The following is a 15,536-nucleotide window of genomic DNA, read 5'->3' on the forward strand; positions in this document are numbered from 1 at the left end:
GCTTACTGGTACCTCGCGTAGATCATCAGCCAGACCCGCACTCAAAGCCCTCCATTGGCTGCCAATTCGTGAAAGGGTCAAGTTTAAGTCCCTATGTATTGCTCACAAGTCCCTGCAGGGGAACATACCCCCCATTTTAGGGCATCTTGTTCGCCCTTACAAGCCTACTAGATCGCTTCGTTCCGATCATGCCAATCTGGCAATTGTGCAGAGAGTGAGGCGGACGCGGACTGGGGGCCGCCGTTTTTCAGTTAACTCAGCGACCTTGTGGAATGCTCTCCCACCCAGGATTCGGATGGAGCCGAGCCATCCGAAGTTCCGAAAGCTCCTCAAAACTTTTCTGTTTCCCCAGGATCCCTAGACGCTGGCGCTGTCCCTGGTACTCCTTGTTCTATAGCGCTGGGACACTCTCGGTCAGCCATGCGCTCGAATAAATCCATTTTCATTTCATTTCATTTCATTTCTGGCAATAAAGACATCCGAACAAGGCCAGGAAGACTAGTGAGTGTCTTTGGAGTCCATACAATACTGCCAAGATCTAATAGATTGACCAGTGTTTTGAAAGGGCCATTGCTAAATGCAGATTCTGTTGTTCTGAAGATGGTCTGAGGGATAGAAGACCGAAACGTTAACTGTATTGTCCATTTCCTCACGTATTGATGTACTTTAAGTGACTGTTTTATTTATGAAGATATGTCACTTTTTTGATTTTATTAGGCATGGATCTTTTTACTTATGAAGTATAGGTTAAAATGTTTTGTACCATTTTCATTAGTATGCATTGAAATCGACCTCAGTATTGACTGTACCCTAAAAAATTATAAATGAGAAATATATTAATCAAAAGATATTCCCCTGTTGTTACTGATTTGATTCTCTATGCATTGATTGCTTGAATTATTGAATTTATTTATATTGGTTCGAAATTTACAGATATTGAATCTTGTTAATTCTAATATGAAGAAAAATCTTTTTTTCGGAACAAAAATCCTCGTAGGCACCTTGTACTTGATATTATCAATATTGCCCAAGCCTCCAAGGGTTTATTGGGTTCCCCACTTTATTGTTGCATTGTTCCCAAATCAGAGCGCCTGAGCTGACCCACAGAAAGGGACAGTATGATGACTTGCCGGAGATCGGGTGGTTCAGTTCTCATGAAGAGTAATCCTACATTAACCTACTGTGAGTGGGTCTGGGCACTGTGGACATCTAGATAGGCACAGAGGCTGCTTCCCCTCAGAGAAAACCCATACGACATAGCTATATGGGGGTTTGGATGTTACCATTCAGTTTGATTCTTTCTTTTGTCCAGAGAATATTGCTACTCTGACCTGGGGAGAGGGAGTTGGGGATGGTTGTATGGTTTGCACCTAGTACCGGTGCATGATTGATCTACTGTGGGGTCCAGGAAGTGGCTGGAGGCAGGGTGGTGGGGAGAGGAGGGTACAGACGTAGGAGTGCCTTACAAATAAAGTGCAAAGGAGAAACTGATGCACTATTTCTTCCTAACCTGGAATGTTCGAGGAATGGGCTCCTGTGGTAAAGGTTGTCGGATCTTGGCTTTCCGAGAACGCAGAGAGGTGGACATAGCTGTGCTACAGGAAACTCATTTAATGGCAGACGAGACAACTAAACTGCAGAGACGCTAGAGAGGCCACATACATGCCACTGGGTACTCTGTTGTACTCCACGTGGCATTGATTTGGGTCCGACCGGGAGTCCCTTTGAAGGGAGATAAGACATACATTGGCGAGGGAGGCCGTTATGTCATTGTGGTAGGGAAGCTTAATCGGCTCCTGCGGAACACAGGTAGGACCAAAATATAATTCCACTCTTCGGCACACAACCTACTTGTTGGGATGGGTTGGGTAGGCTTGGCGGGTCTGGCAACCCGTGTTGGCTAGATAAGTACCCGGGGTGCATATTGTCAGACAGTAACCCGTTGCAGATGGTGCTCTGTTGGGGCCCATCTGCACCTGGAGACTATCATCCAGCCACCTGTATGAACCCACCTTTCAAGACCCCTGGGTGATAAGATAGTGGACAACTTCAAAACAAACATAAACACTGCCTCTCATATTAACGTGGGGTGGGACGCCTTTTAAGGCGGTCATCGGGGGATACTGCCTAAGCCAGTCAGCGGGGGTGGCCTTCTTTCTACACACAGAGCTGTCTACTGTAGAGGACGATATTAGGTATCTAGATAAAGGGTGCCCAGAGGCCCTTCCTACCCTCCGTGAGATGTGAGGGAACTGGAGAAACTCCACTCCATGAGCAGATGGGACTACTTTTTCACAATGCACACTGACTGTGGATACGCAGACTGGCTGCTGGCATGGATGTCTTGATATAGGGTAGGGGGGACCCCTATTAGGATGATGCCCATGTAGGAAAAGCTTTACTCCCAAACAGACATTTATGACGTTTTCACAGCTTACTACCAGGCCATATACAAGCCTGGTGCTCTTTTACCAAGAGACACATTAAACCTATTCCTGACTAGAGTGATCTTGCCATGATTTCCTGAGGAGAACCGGGAAGTGCTGGGTGCCCCATGAACTGAGCAGGAAATTCCGAGAAGCCATTAAGGGTATGGCCCAAGGCAAGACACCTTGTACGGATGGCCTCTCAGACAAATTCTACCAAACATATGCCCTGCAACCTATACCACAGCTGGCCACAATGTACGGGTGCCCTGGAGGCGCATCCCTCTTCTATCCCAGGCTCATCCGTCATACACCCTGGCTGAAGACGCCCTAGACCGCTTGGGCAGCACACTCGGCGGAACTGCACTGAGAGACACAAAACGCGACACTGGGTAAAGTTAAGTTATTAGTAGTAATGTTGTTTTTACTAATCTAGTAGGATTTAGACAAGATGGGCTTGTGCAACTTTACCAGGTGTGATGACGTGCACATACAGACAAACACCACCACATGAACAAGACTCGTGCCAACAGAAGGGATGACCAGGTTGCGAGAGGCTGTGGACCTAAGCTACACCAGGGCCATACTACCTCTTTAAAAGCTGTAAACTGCATAAGATGTCATGTATTTGTATCTTTGAAATGCATGTGCCGTTTTGTACTTAAAACCAATAAAGATATAACACTTGCTGAAAGAAAGCTCCAGGGCATGACGAATATTGTCTAAATTATTTCTGAAGAAAGACTGCCAGTTTGGCACCTGTCTTCCAAAGTAATATAAGTGGCAGGAAGTCTATCATGGGGCCATGATATGAGAGACCTGCCAGTAAGTGGCACCAGCCTATATGATGGGAGTCATTTCGGTAGGAGAATGTACTCGAACATGGCATACAACTCTGAATTCTGTGGGCTGACCACCATTGTGGTGGCAGAGGTGGTGCCTTCGCTATACCACCCATACACCAGCCATCTAACTGAACCTGAGCTGAGGCCCTAAGAAACTACATCCTGCCATGATGTGACACCTTTCTTACTTTACAGCTTTATCTAGATTGGTTAAATATTAAAGAGGACTTCACACAAAACCTTGGACGAGATTGTATTTTATATTAATGGAGCAATATACTTTATCAATGACATACACTCAAGATATGAACACTGTAAAGGCACCCCTTTTGTGAAGTAGAAACTACAGTGGCTTTTACCAAGAGTATGTGTTACAGGCAACAGGCGCAAGAGTATCTTAGATAGGAGGTTATTTCTCATAACGTGACAGCTTAAAATTACCTTTATTCATTCCACTGAGGGATATTGTATATCAATCATAAACTGAGCTGTCATAAGCAACATTGGAGTTTAATGTGATATGCTGAGACACTCCTCTACATGGTCCTAATTTGGTTGAAAAGTATGTGCCTGTTCATGGAGATTTCGGTACTTTAATCTGTATTTGAGATCACTTAGTTTGTAATCACTGTTAAAAATGTAATGACCCATTTCTTATCTTCATTTACTGTAGGGGAAATTGTAGGTATGTATGTGCACTATTACTGCAGAGATCTCCTTCACATGCAACATGGAGATTGCCATGCAATGGTCTGTTGGCTGCGACCTATCACACGTTTTGGTCCTAAGATCATTTATGACTTTCTTACAGGTCTGATGTTGGAGCAGACCAGGTCATTGATAGCTAAGACACACAATATGTCATGCTAATTTTTACTACCAATCACGCACCCACATGCCCCAAACAGGGTCCTCGCACCTTGATATAAACTGGAGCACTTGCCTCAGTATCAGTACAGCCTCATCTGCTATGGTATTTTTAAAAACACCTATGTTTCACTCGTTGACGACTTGTTAATCCTGCTAGCATCACATTTTGTAGACATAGTTTGAATGGCTCCTTCAAAGAGCTGAAGATGTTCCTGTTTAACATCTGGATAGGGACTAACCAGGTATTTCAGAAATGACCACTCCATGTAACATTACAAATGAATGACTACTGCCAAAATCTGTTAAACTTGAAGCAGTGAATCAATCTGCATCATTCTTTTCTGTTATCAATTTTGAGAAAGCTTGCCTTGAAGTCTAAATGTTGCATAAGCAGCTATATATTCGGAGATGAAAAGGTGAGCTGATCATATTGAAAAACATTACCTTGTTATAAATCTGGAATTGTATGAGTGTGTTGGGCCCTTATTTTCCCGTGTAACATTTTAATTCTACATTTCTAAGATACATATATTTAATAGCAGCTGGCCACCATCTTTTCAAAGGTATTATGGCGCAGAAAACATGGCTGGTCATTGTTAAGGTTGCTATCTTAGTTGTATTATTTGCTTATGATAAAGTCTTGTCTAGGGCAAGAATTACATGTTCAAGATAACAGGGCATACTTTCAGTATAATTAGAAATGACTCAAATATTAATCAGAGTTATTTTTTGGCCTATGTCTCCACTCCATAGTCATATCCTTCTTTTCTATTGTCTCATTATATGATATAAATGAAGAGAGGCGCTCCTTCATGAGTTTCCACTCAATGCCCTGTATTTACTAAGTACACCTTTCCTGGAGGTCAGATGCTGTCTAATATTATTGTAGATATTTTCCTAGCTAATGCAGAGCATTTGAAATGTAAAAAAGTGGCAAAATGTTAAGGTGAGTTTAAGCAAGGGAACTAATTACTACCTGAACATAGAAAATGGGCATCCTGATATTGATGATATTGTTGCAGGTGTAATACCACCTTATTTGTTTATTTTGATAACGTTTTATATAGCGCAAATATGACCCTAGGAGGTATCAGAGCACTTTACAAATGGGCAAAAGGAGAAGCAGCTTGAGAAAACAACAACATAATTGAGAACAGTACAATAAGGAATAATTGATCAGGTGAGGGAGGAGACAACTACAAGGGCCGGCATGATAGTTCCACAAGTCAGAGAATATTAAGCAATCAAAAGACCTGGGTGTAGATACTGTACCATATCGAGGCCAGGTGAGTAGACTTTGTGGGTTCTAGGTCAGGAATTTTCTCATCAGTAAAGCTTTGTCTTCTTTTTTGAATGATGCAGTTGAGGGATTCAGTCTGATTTCAGGGGGCAGGGAGTTCCAGGTTCGCAGGGCAATACCCAAGAATGCTCGATTGTAGGTTTTGTTTTTAGAAAACATCTGTGGTTGCAACAATATGGCGCTGGTGTTTCTAGAGGATCTGCAGCCACCAGTTTGTGTGCAAGGTACCTCGGGGTGTTGAAGTGTAGAGATTTATGAGTCATGCAAGCAATTTTTAAGTGCATCCTTGCCTCATATGAGAAACAATTTAGAGACTTCTTATTGGGAGTGATGTAGTTGTTTCCCTAAGTTCCTGTGGTGAGTCTTGCAGCAGAGCTAAGGGAGGGAGGGCCTTAGTGGAGCCAACCTATGTCTATGTAGGCCACAGAGGGTTGCACTTCCTTAGCCCAATCTGGAAATCACTAAGGCTTGGACAGCTGATTTGAAGTCTTCAAGGGGTAGGAAGGGTTTTATTTTCCTTAAGATATTCATATGGAAGTTCGCTCCTTTGGTGGCTGTACTGATGTGTTCCTGCATGTTCAGGTTCTTGTCAATCGCTATTCCCAGAGATTTCATGGAGTCTATAATGTATGGCGTGCAGTTAAGAGCTGTAAGTTGCTTCACCCATTCTTTGATTTTGGGTGACCGTTTGTGGGTTGATTAAGAGGAATTCTGCTTTGAGAGTGTTTAATTTGAGGTGGTTGCTTGTCAGCCAATTCTTTTTTTGTAGTGCTATGATATTTTTAGAGGAAGAGATTTTCGGATACAGTTGTGTTATCAGCATACATGTGATAGTGGATGTTGGTTATATTAAGAACTTTAGTTAAAGCCATCATGAACAGATTAAAGAGAGTGGGTGAGAGCGAGTATCCCTTAGGGCCCCCCAAAGTGACTAGTTTGGATTTGGACAGGGACTGATTCTTTGAGTTTGTGTGTGGAGAAATGAGGTGAACCAGTTTAGGACAGATCCTATAAATATAACTAGTATCAAAAAGAAAGTGTTCGTCAAAGGCACCTTTTTAGAAATTGACACATGTTTGTGTTTCAATTCCATCTCAATGCACTTGTTTTGCATATCATGCTCAACACTAGAGAACATATGCAAGTAGAGAATTAGCATTCCGCCACTACTAATCCAATGTTAAATGTCACAACTTCCAGTGCATAATTTGACTCATTGGTTTCCGGTGTTCAGCACGGGCATATATTGCTCAACTCAGTCACTAATTACATTCTACCACACTTTGGCGCTGTCTGTCTAATTTTGAGATGAGGAGACAAACGTTTAATAATTCAATATACTTTTCAAATTACTAATACTTGCCACTCAAGCCTTTCTTATATAGCTTTGCGGGCCCGGAATAGTCTGAATTCTCACACCTGTAGGAGTGTGATGATTAGTAGTGTATTCATACTGTCATTGGCAATGCTTCCAGGGGCAATGGGTGATGGAAGCTGCAGTGGCCTCCTGACAAGGGCCCAAGCACTTACGGTTTTGACAAATGAAGCGCTGACAACTACAGATCAATGAAGAGCCAGTCAGTTACAGTCAATCCATCCTTGCAGTGAATTAAGTTTCCGGGGCTCATGAATCAAATGTAAGGGAAACTGACTATATCTTCTTTTTTAACATTTGTGTGGGACATTTTTACTTTCATATGGCTTATGGAAAATATCTAAATTCTCTTGCACCCTGTCTGCTTTCCTTTGTATGTGCTGGGAAACGCGAAGTTGCTGGAAAGGCTGGATTCTACTCATTCCTGGAAACTGAATAGATCACTTGCTAATAGTTTATGTTTAATCAAAATATATAAAAAATGGCCCAGCTTTAACAACTGAAGCAGTTTTGGGGAACTCAGGAGGTGATTACGATGTCGGCCTGCCATCATAGCGGAGTTTGGGACCACCCGCCCGCCAGACATGCGGCAGTCCCACCACTCCGATTAGGATGCGCCCGCCATACTGGTGGGCGTATCCTGGGCTTTTCCCATTGCAGGCGGTACTGCTGGCTGCAGCACCATAAACATTGTCAAAAGTGCGTGCACAGCATTTCCCTGCACTATGTGGGAGGCACCATGCGGTGCCTGCCACTTGGTGCATGGAAATGAGGTGGGGTACCATGGGTATGCCCCAGTACAGCGACACCCACCCACACAAGGGGGGCCCACAACGGGACCCCAAACCCAATCCCCGCCAGCCTTTCCTGGGAAGGCCTTCTTGGGCTCACATCCTAATGTGGTGGTCGGTGCCTGCTAGGCACCACCACCATATTAATGGCCCTACTCCGTCTGCCAGGCAATCAGTGTGATTGCCTTTGGCGGCGAAGCAGCGTATGGACTTTGCTTCCACCACGGTCCCACTGTCATCCAAATTTGGCAGTGGGTAAATCACAGGGCCAGCGGTGGCGGTCCTTCCAGCATCATAATGACCCCCTCAGTGCTCTGGAGGTATCATTTGCAAAGAGAAATAATTAAGGCTGTGCAGTTGCCACCACTTTGCGTCCACTATAATTTTTATTCACCTAAAGACATGCAGGTTCATAGAGAAACTAGAGGGCAGCAGATATCTGGCACTCCACTCCTCTGGCAGAGGACCACCCAGTGTATTTAGAAATTCTGGTTCCCACCTTCCTGGCACCATTGATGAAGTGGTTGCACCGAAGGCCTAAAAGATTGCCAATTTAGCATCAACTGGCCATGTTGTACAGGGAATTTTTTCCTTGCTGTGATGGCCACTGATTGAAGGCTTTACTTGAACCACCTCCCCAAAGGCTGGGGCTCGGGCCAGAGCCCACTTTGTCCATGCCTTAAAACGAATCAGATTTGCATAGAATCACAAGATTTTCAGTCGTGCTGACGCTGGGATAAAAACACTGGTGAAATTTGCCAACTCAGCCTCTAGATCAACCCTCCTCTGTCGTACTGGCAGACTTACTACTGCCTCTGTACATTTCAAGAAATACATACACTAGTTTCTTTTCTGCTCTGTTTGTCAAAGTTGATATCTTGTGCTGATTGACCAGCAACCTTTGTCTAAGCTCTTCTCTCTTCTATCAATCTCATTACTTTTTGATGGTTTATATGAGCCTATAAATTACATTTGGCCTCTTCTTTTGTATACATGTGCTAGTATTTGTTGCTGGTATATGTTTTTACAGCATTAGACACACCACCATTGGGCAGGTGCAGTGGAAGGATTTTTAAATATTATGCAAGGTGACCCTTGGACGTGGCCTCTTTTTCCCCACCTACTTCTCACCTTCACAAGGGCAACATTTGCTAGGTTTGAGGAGACCCTCTATGAATGTCTGCTCTATGACTTTGTAATATAATGTTAGGACTGTATGTATCAACTCTAAAACCCACCATAACCAACCAAGGGACATATTATCAAGGCCCGCGATAAGATTATCACTGCTTTAGCGTCCGTTTTCGGGAAAAAACAGCAATAATTTTATCGCACTATCAGCAAGGGCACACTAGCACGTGTTTCTATGCCTCTGCGCCCCTTTCCTCAACGCCCAGCTTTGCATCGTTAATGATATGCAAAGTGGGTTTAACTGACAGAAATAACGTGGAAAATGTTGCTAACAGACATTTCTCCAATTATCAATCTGTTCGCTAACCTGGTAGTGGCGATAAAAGTAGCGCTAACCGTGCTTATCGCAGGTTTCATTACGCCTGCTCTAAATCTTACTAAGCCATTATAGCCTATGGGTGGTGGATTATAAGCATGAGACCAACCTGCCCTATCTACAAGGATTTGCCTATTGCTGTGCGATTATCGCTGGATTTCCAGCGATGATCACAAATTTTGCCGCTATCGCTGGATTTTATATCGCATTGGAGATAAGCGTTGATAATAACGCGCTATCTCTGCAATATAATCCAGTGATAGCCGGCGATAATTATACTCGCTCAAAGAGCGGCCAGCGATAATTATCGCTGCCGCTTGATAATATGCCCCTAGATTACTTAGCAAGGGAATATTTCTTCATACTTCGTTTGTAGTAGATATTGCTTAATGCATACCAAACCTAGGGGTGTAGCTTCGGGAAGGGTTGGGGGCTTGCAGTTTTACACCCCGTAACAAATATACTATTTAATAAATAGTTGGGTACATGAGCTTCTAGTCGGATATGGTAAGATGGTAGGTTCGATTTCACCTGGGAGCTTTAAATACTAACTCAAATAAAATTTCCCATACACACTCGTCTCTGTTTTGAAGGTCTTAAAACAGAGTTATTTTACAAAATACTGTGTTTTAAGTACCCCTCATAATCCATCCTTCTTTCCCTATCCACTGGCCCTTAAGCCCCCCTCATTGCGCTGTTTCCCACATAATGATTAACATGATATGCCAGCGGGGTTGTCTGAAAATCTAAAGCCAACCAGCCGCCGCCCGTGGAGAGAGTTCCTTGCCAACGAATTTTGGGTCATATTACCAACGATTAGCGATATTTATCGCTAACGAGGCTTGGCAACGAATTTTTTAACGCTAAGCATCGCCGGAAATTATTGCAGAGATAACTTGCTATTAGCAAGGTTTATCTCAGTAGTGATAAAAATCCTCACGCTAACTGCCAAATGAGAGATTATTGATGGAAAACCAATGATAATCTCTCAAAGTTTGGCGTTAGCTTGATGATAGGGGCTCACAAACTTAGCCATGATATCCACCTTCCTTAGGTTATCATGGCTAAGTCAGGAAAATGCCAGGTGTAAAAAAAGCAGTGCTAACCGCGGTTAGCGCTGCTTTTTTTATCACTAACAGGGTTAGCGAAATCCTTGATAATAGGAGAAATGTCGCTTAACAACATTTCTCCTATTATTTTTCTCTGGAACGCCCCCTTTGCATCTCATTAGAGATGCAAGGGGAAGCGTAGAGAAAAAGGGTGCTAACATGCGAATTTGCGTGTTAGCACCCTGTTGCTGATAGGGAGATAATTTTATCTCCGCTTTCTTGGCTTTTAAAGCCAAAAAAGCGGAGATAAATCCCTTGGTAATATGCCCCTCTGTTTTATTTATTTAATCGTTTACTTACCTCCAATTATCCATATTCCAGAGTTTAGTACCTTGCACCCTGCCCCTCCCCCGCCCGGCCTTTCCGCCCCCACAGAACTACCTCCATGGGCCGTGGCTGAAGCCAACGCCACCCTGCCAGTCTTCCTGAACAAGCTACGCCCCTGACCAAACCTAACAAAAAGTTCATGCTATTCTATGAATGTGTTTCATGTTCTAGTTCTGATATTTAATGTGTTTTACTTATTAGCTAACTCACGCCAGCCCCCTTAAGCAATCTAAGTACACTAGAACTCCATACCGTGAGGAGATAGGCCTTCTGTGCGATGCCACTGATTTCCACCTTGCAGTTCAGTTTGACTCCAGCTCTGGCTGTGCCGCTCTCTGGCAGTCCATTCAGGATCAAGGCCTCATACTGGTACACATAGGTCTTACTTTGACTCAAGATGGGTTCTGAAAGGAGGAAAAACAGTTACTAAATTGTAGGGCTCTCCTGATTCTGCATTCATTAGCAGCATGCTACCAACAGTAAAAAATGCACTTCAGTCAATAAGAAACAGACCTACCATAGTTGTACTGCTCACTGCCTGTGAGGAAAAATATCAAATAGGTGTGTTAGAAACAGAGACGTCAATTCCATGTACAGAAGATATCCCTGTTCAGTACCCCTCAACTCATCAAAAGAGGTGTGAACTTACCCACAAGAGCGAGCAAAAGGGCAAAGATGATTCCCCTCATGGTGACGGCGAATGGAGGCCAAAGAAGATTCACCTGCTTTTATAGGGAATCAATAGGGCTTATCTGGCCTGTGAGGTAGAGCTTTTGGCAACTCATACTTTTTTATGAGGGAGGCCCCAAAAAGTTTCATCCACAAAGACATTTAATTTTCCTCTGACACGTACCCTGTAACATCTCTGCACTGCCCATGGGCCCGCTGTCTGCATTCCATTTTTATATAAATGATTTTAATAAATTGAACATTTTGCACACTTTTAAATGGTAAAAGCCATGCAATATTTACAGTTAGCTAATGTTATTTTTTGTTGCTGAGAGCAGGTCGTGTATTTTGGCATACCCACTATGGATCGATGAGGCACGATAACTTTGTTCCGGTTATTGTGACACGACCTGGAAGAGATCTTGTGTGTTTCATGAGCTTTCCAAGTAATTGTGAACACATGAAATGGCGACAATTTGACCTGAGAATGTAGTTTTACGTGTTATTTTTAATCAAATGAATTTTACATGTATTATGATATGAACACTGGAGTGCTGGTCTTAAATCAAAATAATTATATTGAGAAGGAGCAAACTGTTTGTACTTTTCGTTAATAAAGATTTACTTCTGAATGTAGACTATTACCAAGCATTTTACAACACAAAGACGTCTAGAAAATAACAACACTGCCAAAAGTAATGTTACCTCAATTTATTGACTTATAAGTGCGTGGAATGTTAGAACATTTTATGAAAATCTTAACCTTGCAGAAAAATTGAGGGCCATATTATCAAGGCCCGGTGTTAAAATTATCGCCGTTTTATCGGCAGGAAACTACCGATAAAACGGCGATAATGGGCTTGATAATATGCCCTTGTTAATTCCCATAGAAGCCCATGTTAACACCATAACATGGTCTTCTATGGGAATTAACAAAGGCGTATTATCAAGGACCTTATCGCCGTTTTATCGGCAGTTTCCTGCCAATAAAACGGCGATAATTCTAACACCTGACCTTGATAATATGGCCCTGAGACCTTTGACAGACATTGCTTGAAAATAAACACTTTGGTTCTTGTTAAGAAAAGCAGTAGGGTTACTAGAGGTGGTAGATGGTAAATCTGTTGTATTTAGCTGGTTATATATTACAGACAGCAATAGTTTTCTTAGAAGTATTTACCACTGCAGTAATTTCCATACCACAGGTAGTCCATAATTGCAATACCTTGGATGTGGTAATTATGACACAGCAGTAATTTGCATCTGGCTTTATTGTTTAAGTAATCAGGGCCCTGTTATCTAATGTCAGTTGGTGCAAAATGCTACCACTGATATTGCTTGCAGAGTTTACCAGTTTGATCATGCATCACAGTTCCTGGTTGGTTTACATTAGCTCCTTGTCATTTAAAAGCGCGAATTCTGATACAATTTATTGTGCATTCTGCCATTTATTGTACTGAGTATGTTTATTTTAAGTAACAGTCTAATCTCAATGTATTGTGCACTGTTTTGGAATTTGACTCACTGGATTGTTTGGAGCTACCAGGATTAACAATGTCTTTTAAAAACCATTTATTTCCAAAACATAGCTAAGTTCTCTTTAAATTTCCAAATGACCCTTAGGACCAAGAAAGCATTCTTCAGCGCCTCATCATCATCGGATCACTGACACAATAGCGTGGTAAAGAATATGGTTGCAAAAAATATCAGAAAAAAACATCGTTTACCCTAATATCGTGATCCTATACTTATGTTGGTAACTACAAAGATATTGGAAAAAATTAAATATTGTTAACACTCATGGAGTCCTAAAATAAACGAAAATATCATTTTCTTAGTATAACTAGAGTTTAAAGCAGTACATTTTTTATATATTGTTTTAATATAAGATAAATTAAATATATTCCACTGATATTTTTTCTGCAGGGTTGGGGGCCCCCAGTATGGAGTCTTGTTTTTCGGTGCTGCTCACACCTATGGGGGCGTGACTCTCTCACTCTACACCAGACCAGTTGGAATGCCGTGTTATTTCTGGCGGCAGCAGTGAGAAAGGGAGATGAGTGAGGGCACACCTCACTTGGACAGTTTTCAAACAACTCGCCTGTTCACAGTTATTTTTGTCATTTTGTGATTCATTTATTTGCACCCAATTCCTGGATGCAATTCTTAAACAGTGCAATGAAGGTTATCAACGCTATGTAGCAGAAAACCACACTACCTACCAGTTCACTACCAACACCGGTGCATTTTGGAACTTGAAGTTCGAAAATTGAAGTCATATGACTGGTTTAATGAGCACCTGCAATTATGCCGAATGTTTCCTACCTTTTATCAAGGCTTTATAAAGCCGAAACATGTAAGGACTCGAGTGACAAAGTGAAAATGTAAGGGCTTGAACTGTTTGGAAACCGAGCGCTGCAATCTTTTCTTGTGTGTATATTTATATATATATTCACTGAAAAAACCATAGGTTTCAGCCACGTTACAGTTAGTCATTGGAGTGTCATCAGTGATGTCATAAGTGATGTCACTGACCATGTCATGAGTGATGTAATATGTGACGTCATCAGCAGTGCATTGCGGGCGCGCGAGTTATAGTTAGCTGAACTAACTATAACGAGGGAATTTCAATGGTTTTGTACGAGTGAAATGTCCAGCTAACTTTAACATGTGTGAAACCTATGGTTTTTTCAGTGAATTTCTAAGGTTTTTTAAATGCTAATTCCTAACTATAACGTGGCTGAAACCTATGGTTTTTTCAGTGAATTTCAAAGGTTTTGTAAATGATAATTTTTAAATGTATTAATTGTTATATTTTTTTATACTGATTTACTACTTTGTTTTAAACTATTTATTTTTAGATATTTTAATTTTTTAAATTACATTACATATTTTTAATATAAATTGAAAAAGAATGTTTTTAAAAATATTGAAATTGTAATATATATTTTTTTAATTTATATATATTTTATATAGCAGACAATGATATCCTATGGAAGGAAATTCAAGTTACTGGTAAGTACAGTTAAAATTACTTTTCAGGATCAGTACTGGGCTGAAAGATGCAGCACTGAGGTCTCACCTGATAACAGGTGAGTAAAACGGAATTCGTAGTTCGGCTGAATTTGGAGGAATATTTTAAAGTTCCAAAACTCCAGACTAAGAAGAATTTCCAAGTGAAACCAGTCAATGTTAGCCTATAGAAGGAAATTCAAGTTACTGTAAGTATGGTTAGAATAATTTTTTAGGATCAGTAGTGGGCTGAAAGATGCAGCAATGAGGTCTCTCCTGATAAAGGCTGAGTAAATTTTAATTCGTATTTCGGCGGATTTTAGAGGAATTTTTTAAAGCTCCAAAACTCCACACTTAGAAGAATTTCCAAGTGAAATCAGTCAATGTTACCCTGTGGAAGGAAATTCACTTAGCAGGTAAGTAGTGTTATCGTTACTTTTTCTTACTCAGTGGTGGATCCTGGATCCATCCCTGGTGCATCTCCTGTAAACAGTTGAAAGAAAGCGTTTTACGATTTTTTAGGAATATTTGTAGTTTGTGAAAATAGACAGAAACTTTTCTGGTGAAAACCAGACAATGGATTCCTATAGAAGGAAATACAAGTTACTGGTAAGTATGGTTAGAATTACTTTTCAGGGCCTGTGCTGGGCTAAAAGATGCAGCATTAGGTTATCTCCTGATAACAGGTGAGTAAATCAGAATTTGTTGTTCGGATGATTTTAGGTGAATATTTTAAATTTGCAAAACTCCACACTTAGAGGGATTTCCAAGTGAAACCAGTCAATGTTAGCCTATGGAAGGACATTCAAGTTACTGGTAAGTATGGTTAGAATTACTTTTCAGGATCAGTACTGGGCTCAAAGATGCTGCACTGAGGTCTCTCCTGATAACAGGTGAGCAAATCGGAATTCATAGTACATCCAGTAAGCGCCACATAGCTGCGTAGCAGAACGATATAAAAAGGGGCACGGCCTGCACCACCTCTCTGCAACGCAGCGCAGTGGCGCTTCCTGGTAGCACCTGGTGGGCTACTTGGCCCCCATGCTCCCCCAAGTTTGAAGTGGAATTTTTTCCACAACTTAAAGCGCGGCACAGGGCGTGTTTGCACACATCACGTCAGGCCCCTCCCTTCACCACTGTGTAAATGTGCCCTGTCACGGTTCTAAGTTGAGAGATTAAGTCCCCTTCAATCCTAAGGGTCCCTAGGGTCAAACTAGCCCACTAGTTACCTCCAGTAAGTGCCACAGAGCTGTGTTGCAGCGAGGTGTAAAAAGGGGAGTGGCCTCTGAACACCTGTCTGCACCG

At 41.8% G+C, this 15,536-nt stretch overlaps 1 protein-coding gene across 1 annotated transcript in view; it reads right to left on the bottom strand.

Annotated features, from left to right (window-relative positions):
- LOC144756204 (vitellogenin-A2-like) overlaps positions 1 to 11,331 on the bottom strand; it is an 80,018-nt gene extending 68,687 nt beyond the window's left edge. The window contains exons 1-3 of the mRNA XM_078645816.1: positions 11,200 to 11,331; positions 11,068 to 11,088; positions 10,803 to 10,954 (exon numbers count right to left, since the gene is read on the bottom strand). Coding sequence (XP_078501942.1) covers positions 10,803 to 10,954; positions 11,068 to 11,088; positions 11,200 to 11,239 — 213 coding nt within the window. The 5' untranslated portion in view covers positions 11,240 to 11,331. The remainder of the gene's footprint in view (positions 1 to 10,802; positions 10,955 to 11,067; positions 11,089 to 11,199) is intronic.
- Between the last annotated feature and the right edge of the window lie 4,205 nt (positions 11,332 to 15,536).

The sequence above is a fragment of the Lissotriton helveticus genome, chromosome 1_1 (assembly GCF_964261635.1).
Source record: "Lissotriton helveticus chromosome 1_1, aLisHel1.1, whole genome shotgun sequence".
Lineage (NCBI taxonomy): Eukaryota > Metazoa > Chordata > Amphibia > Caudata > Salamandridae > Lissotriton > Lissotriton helveticus.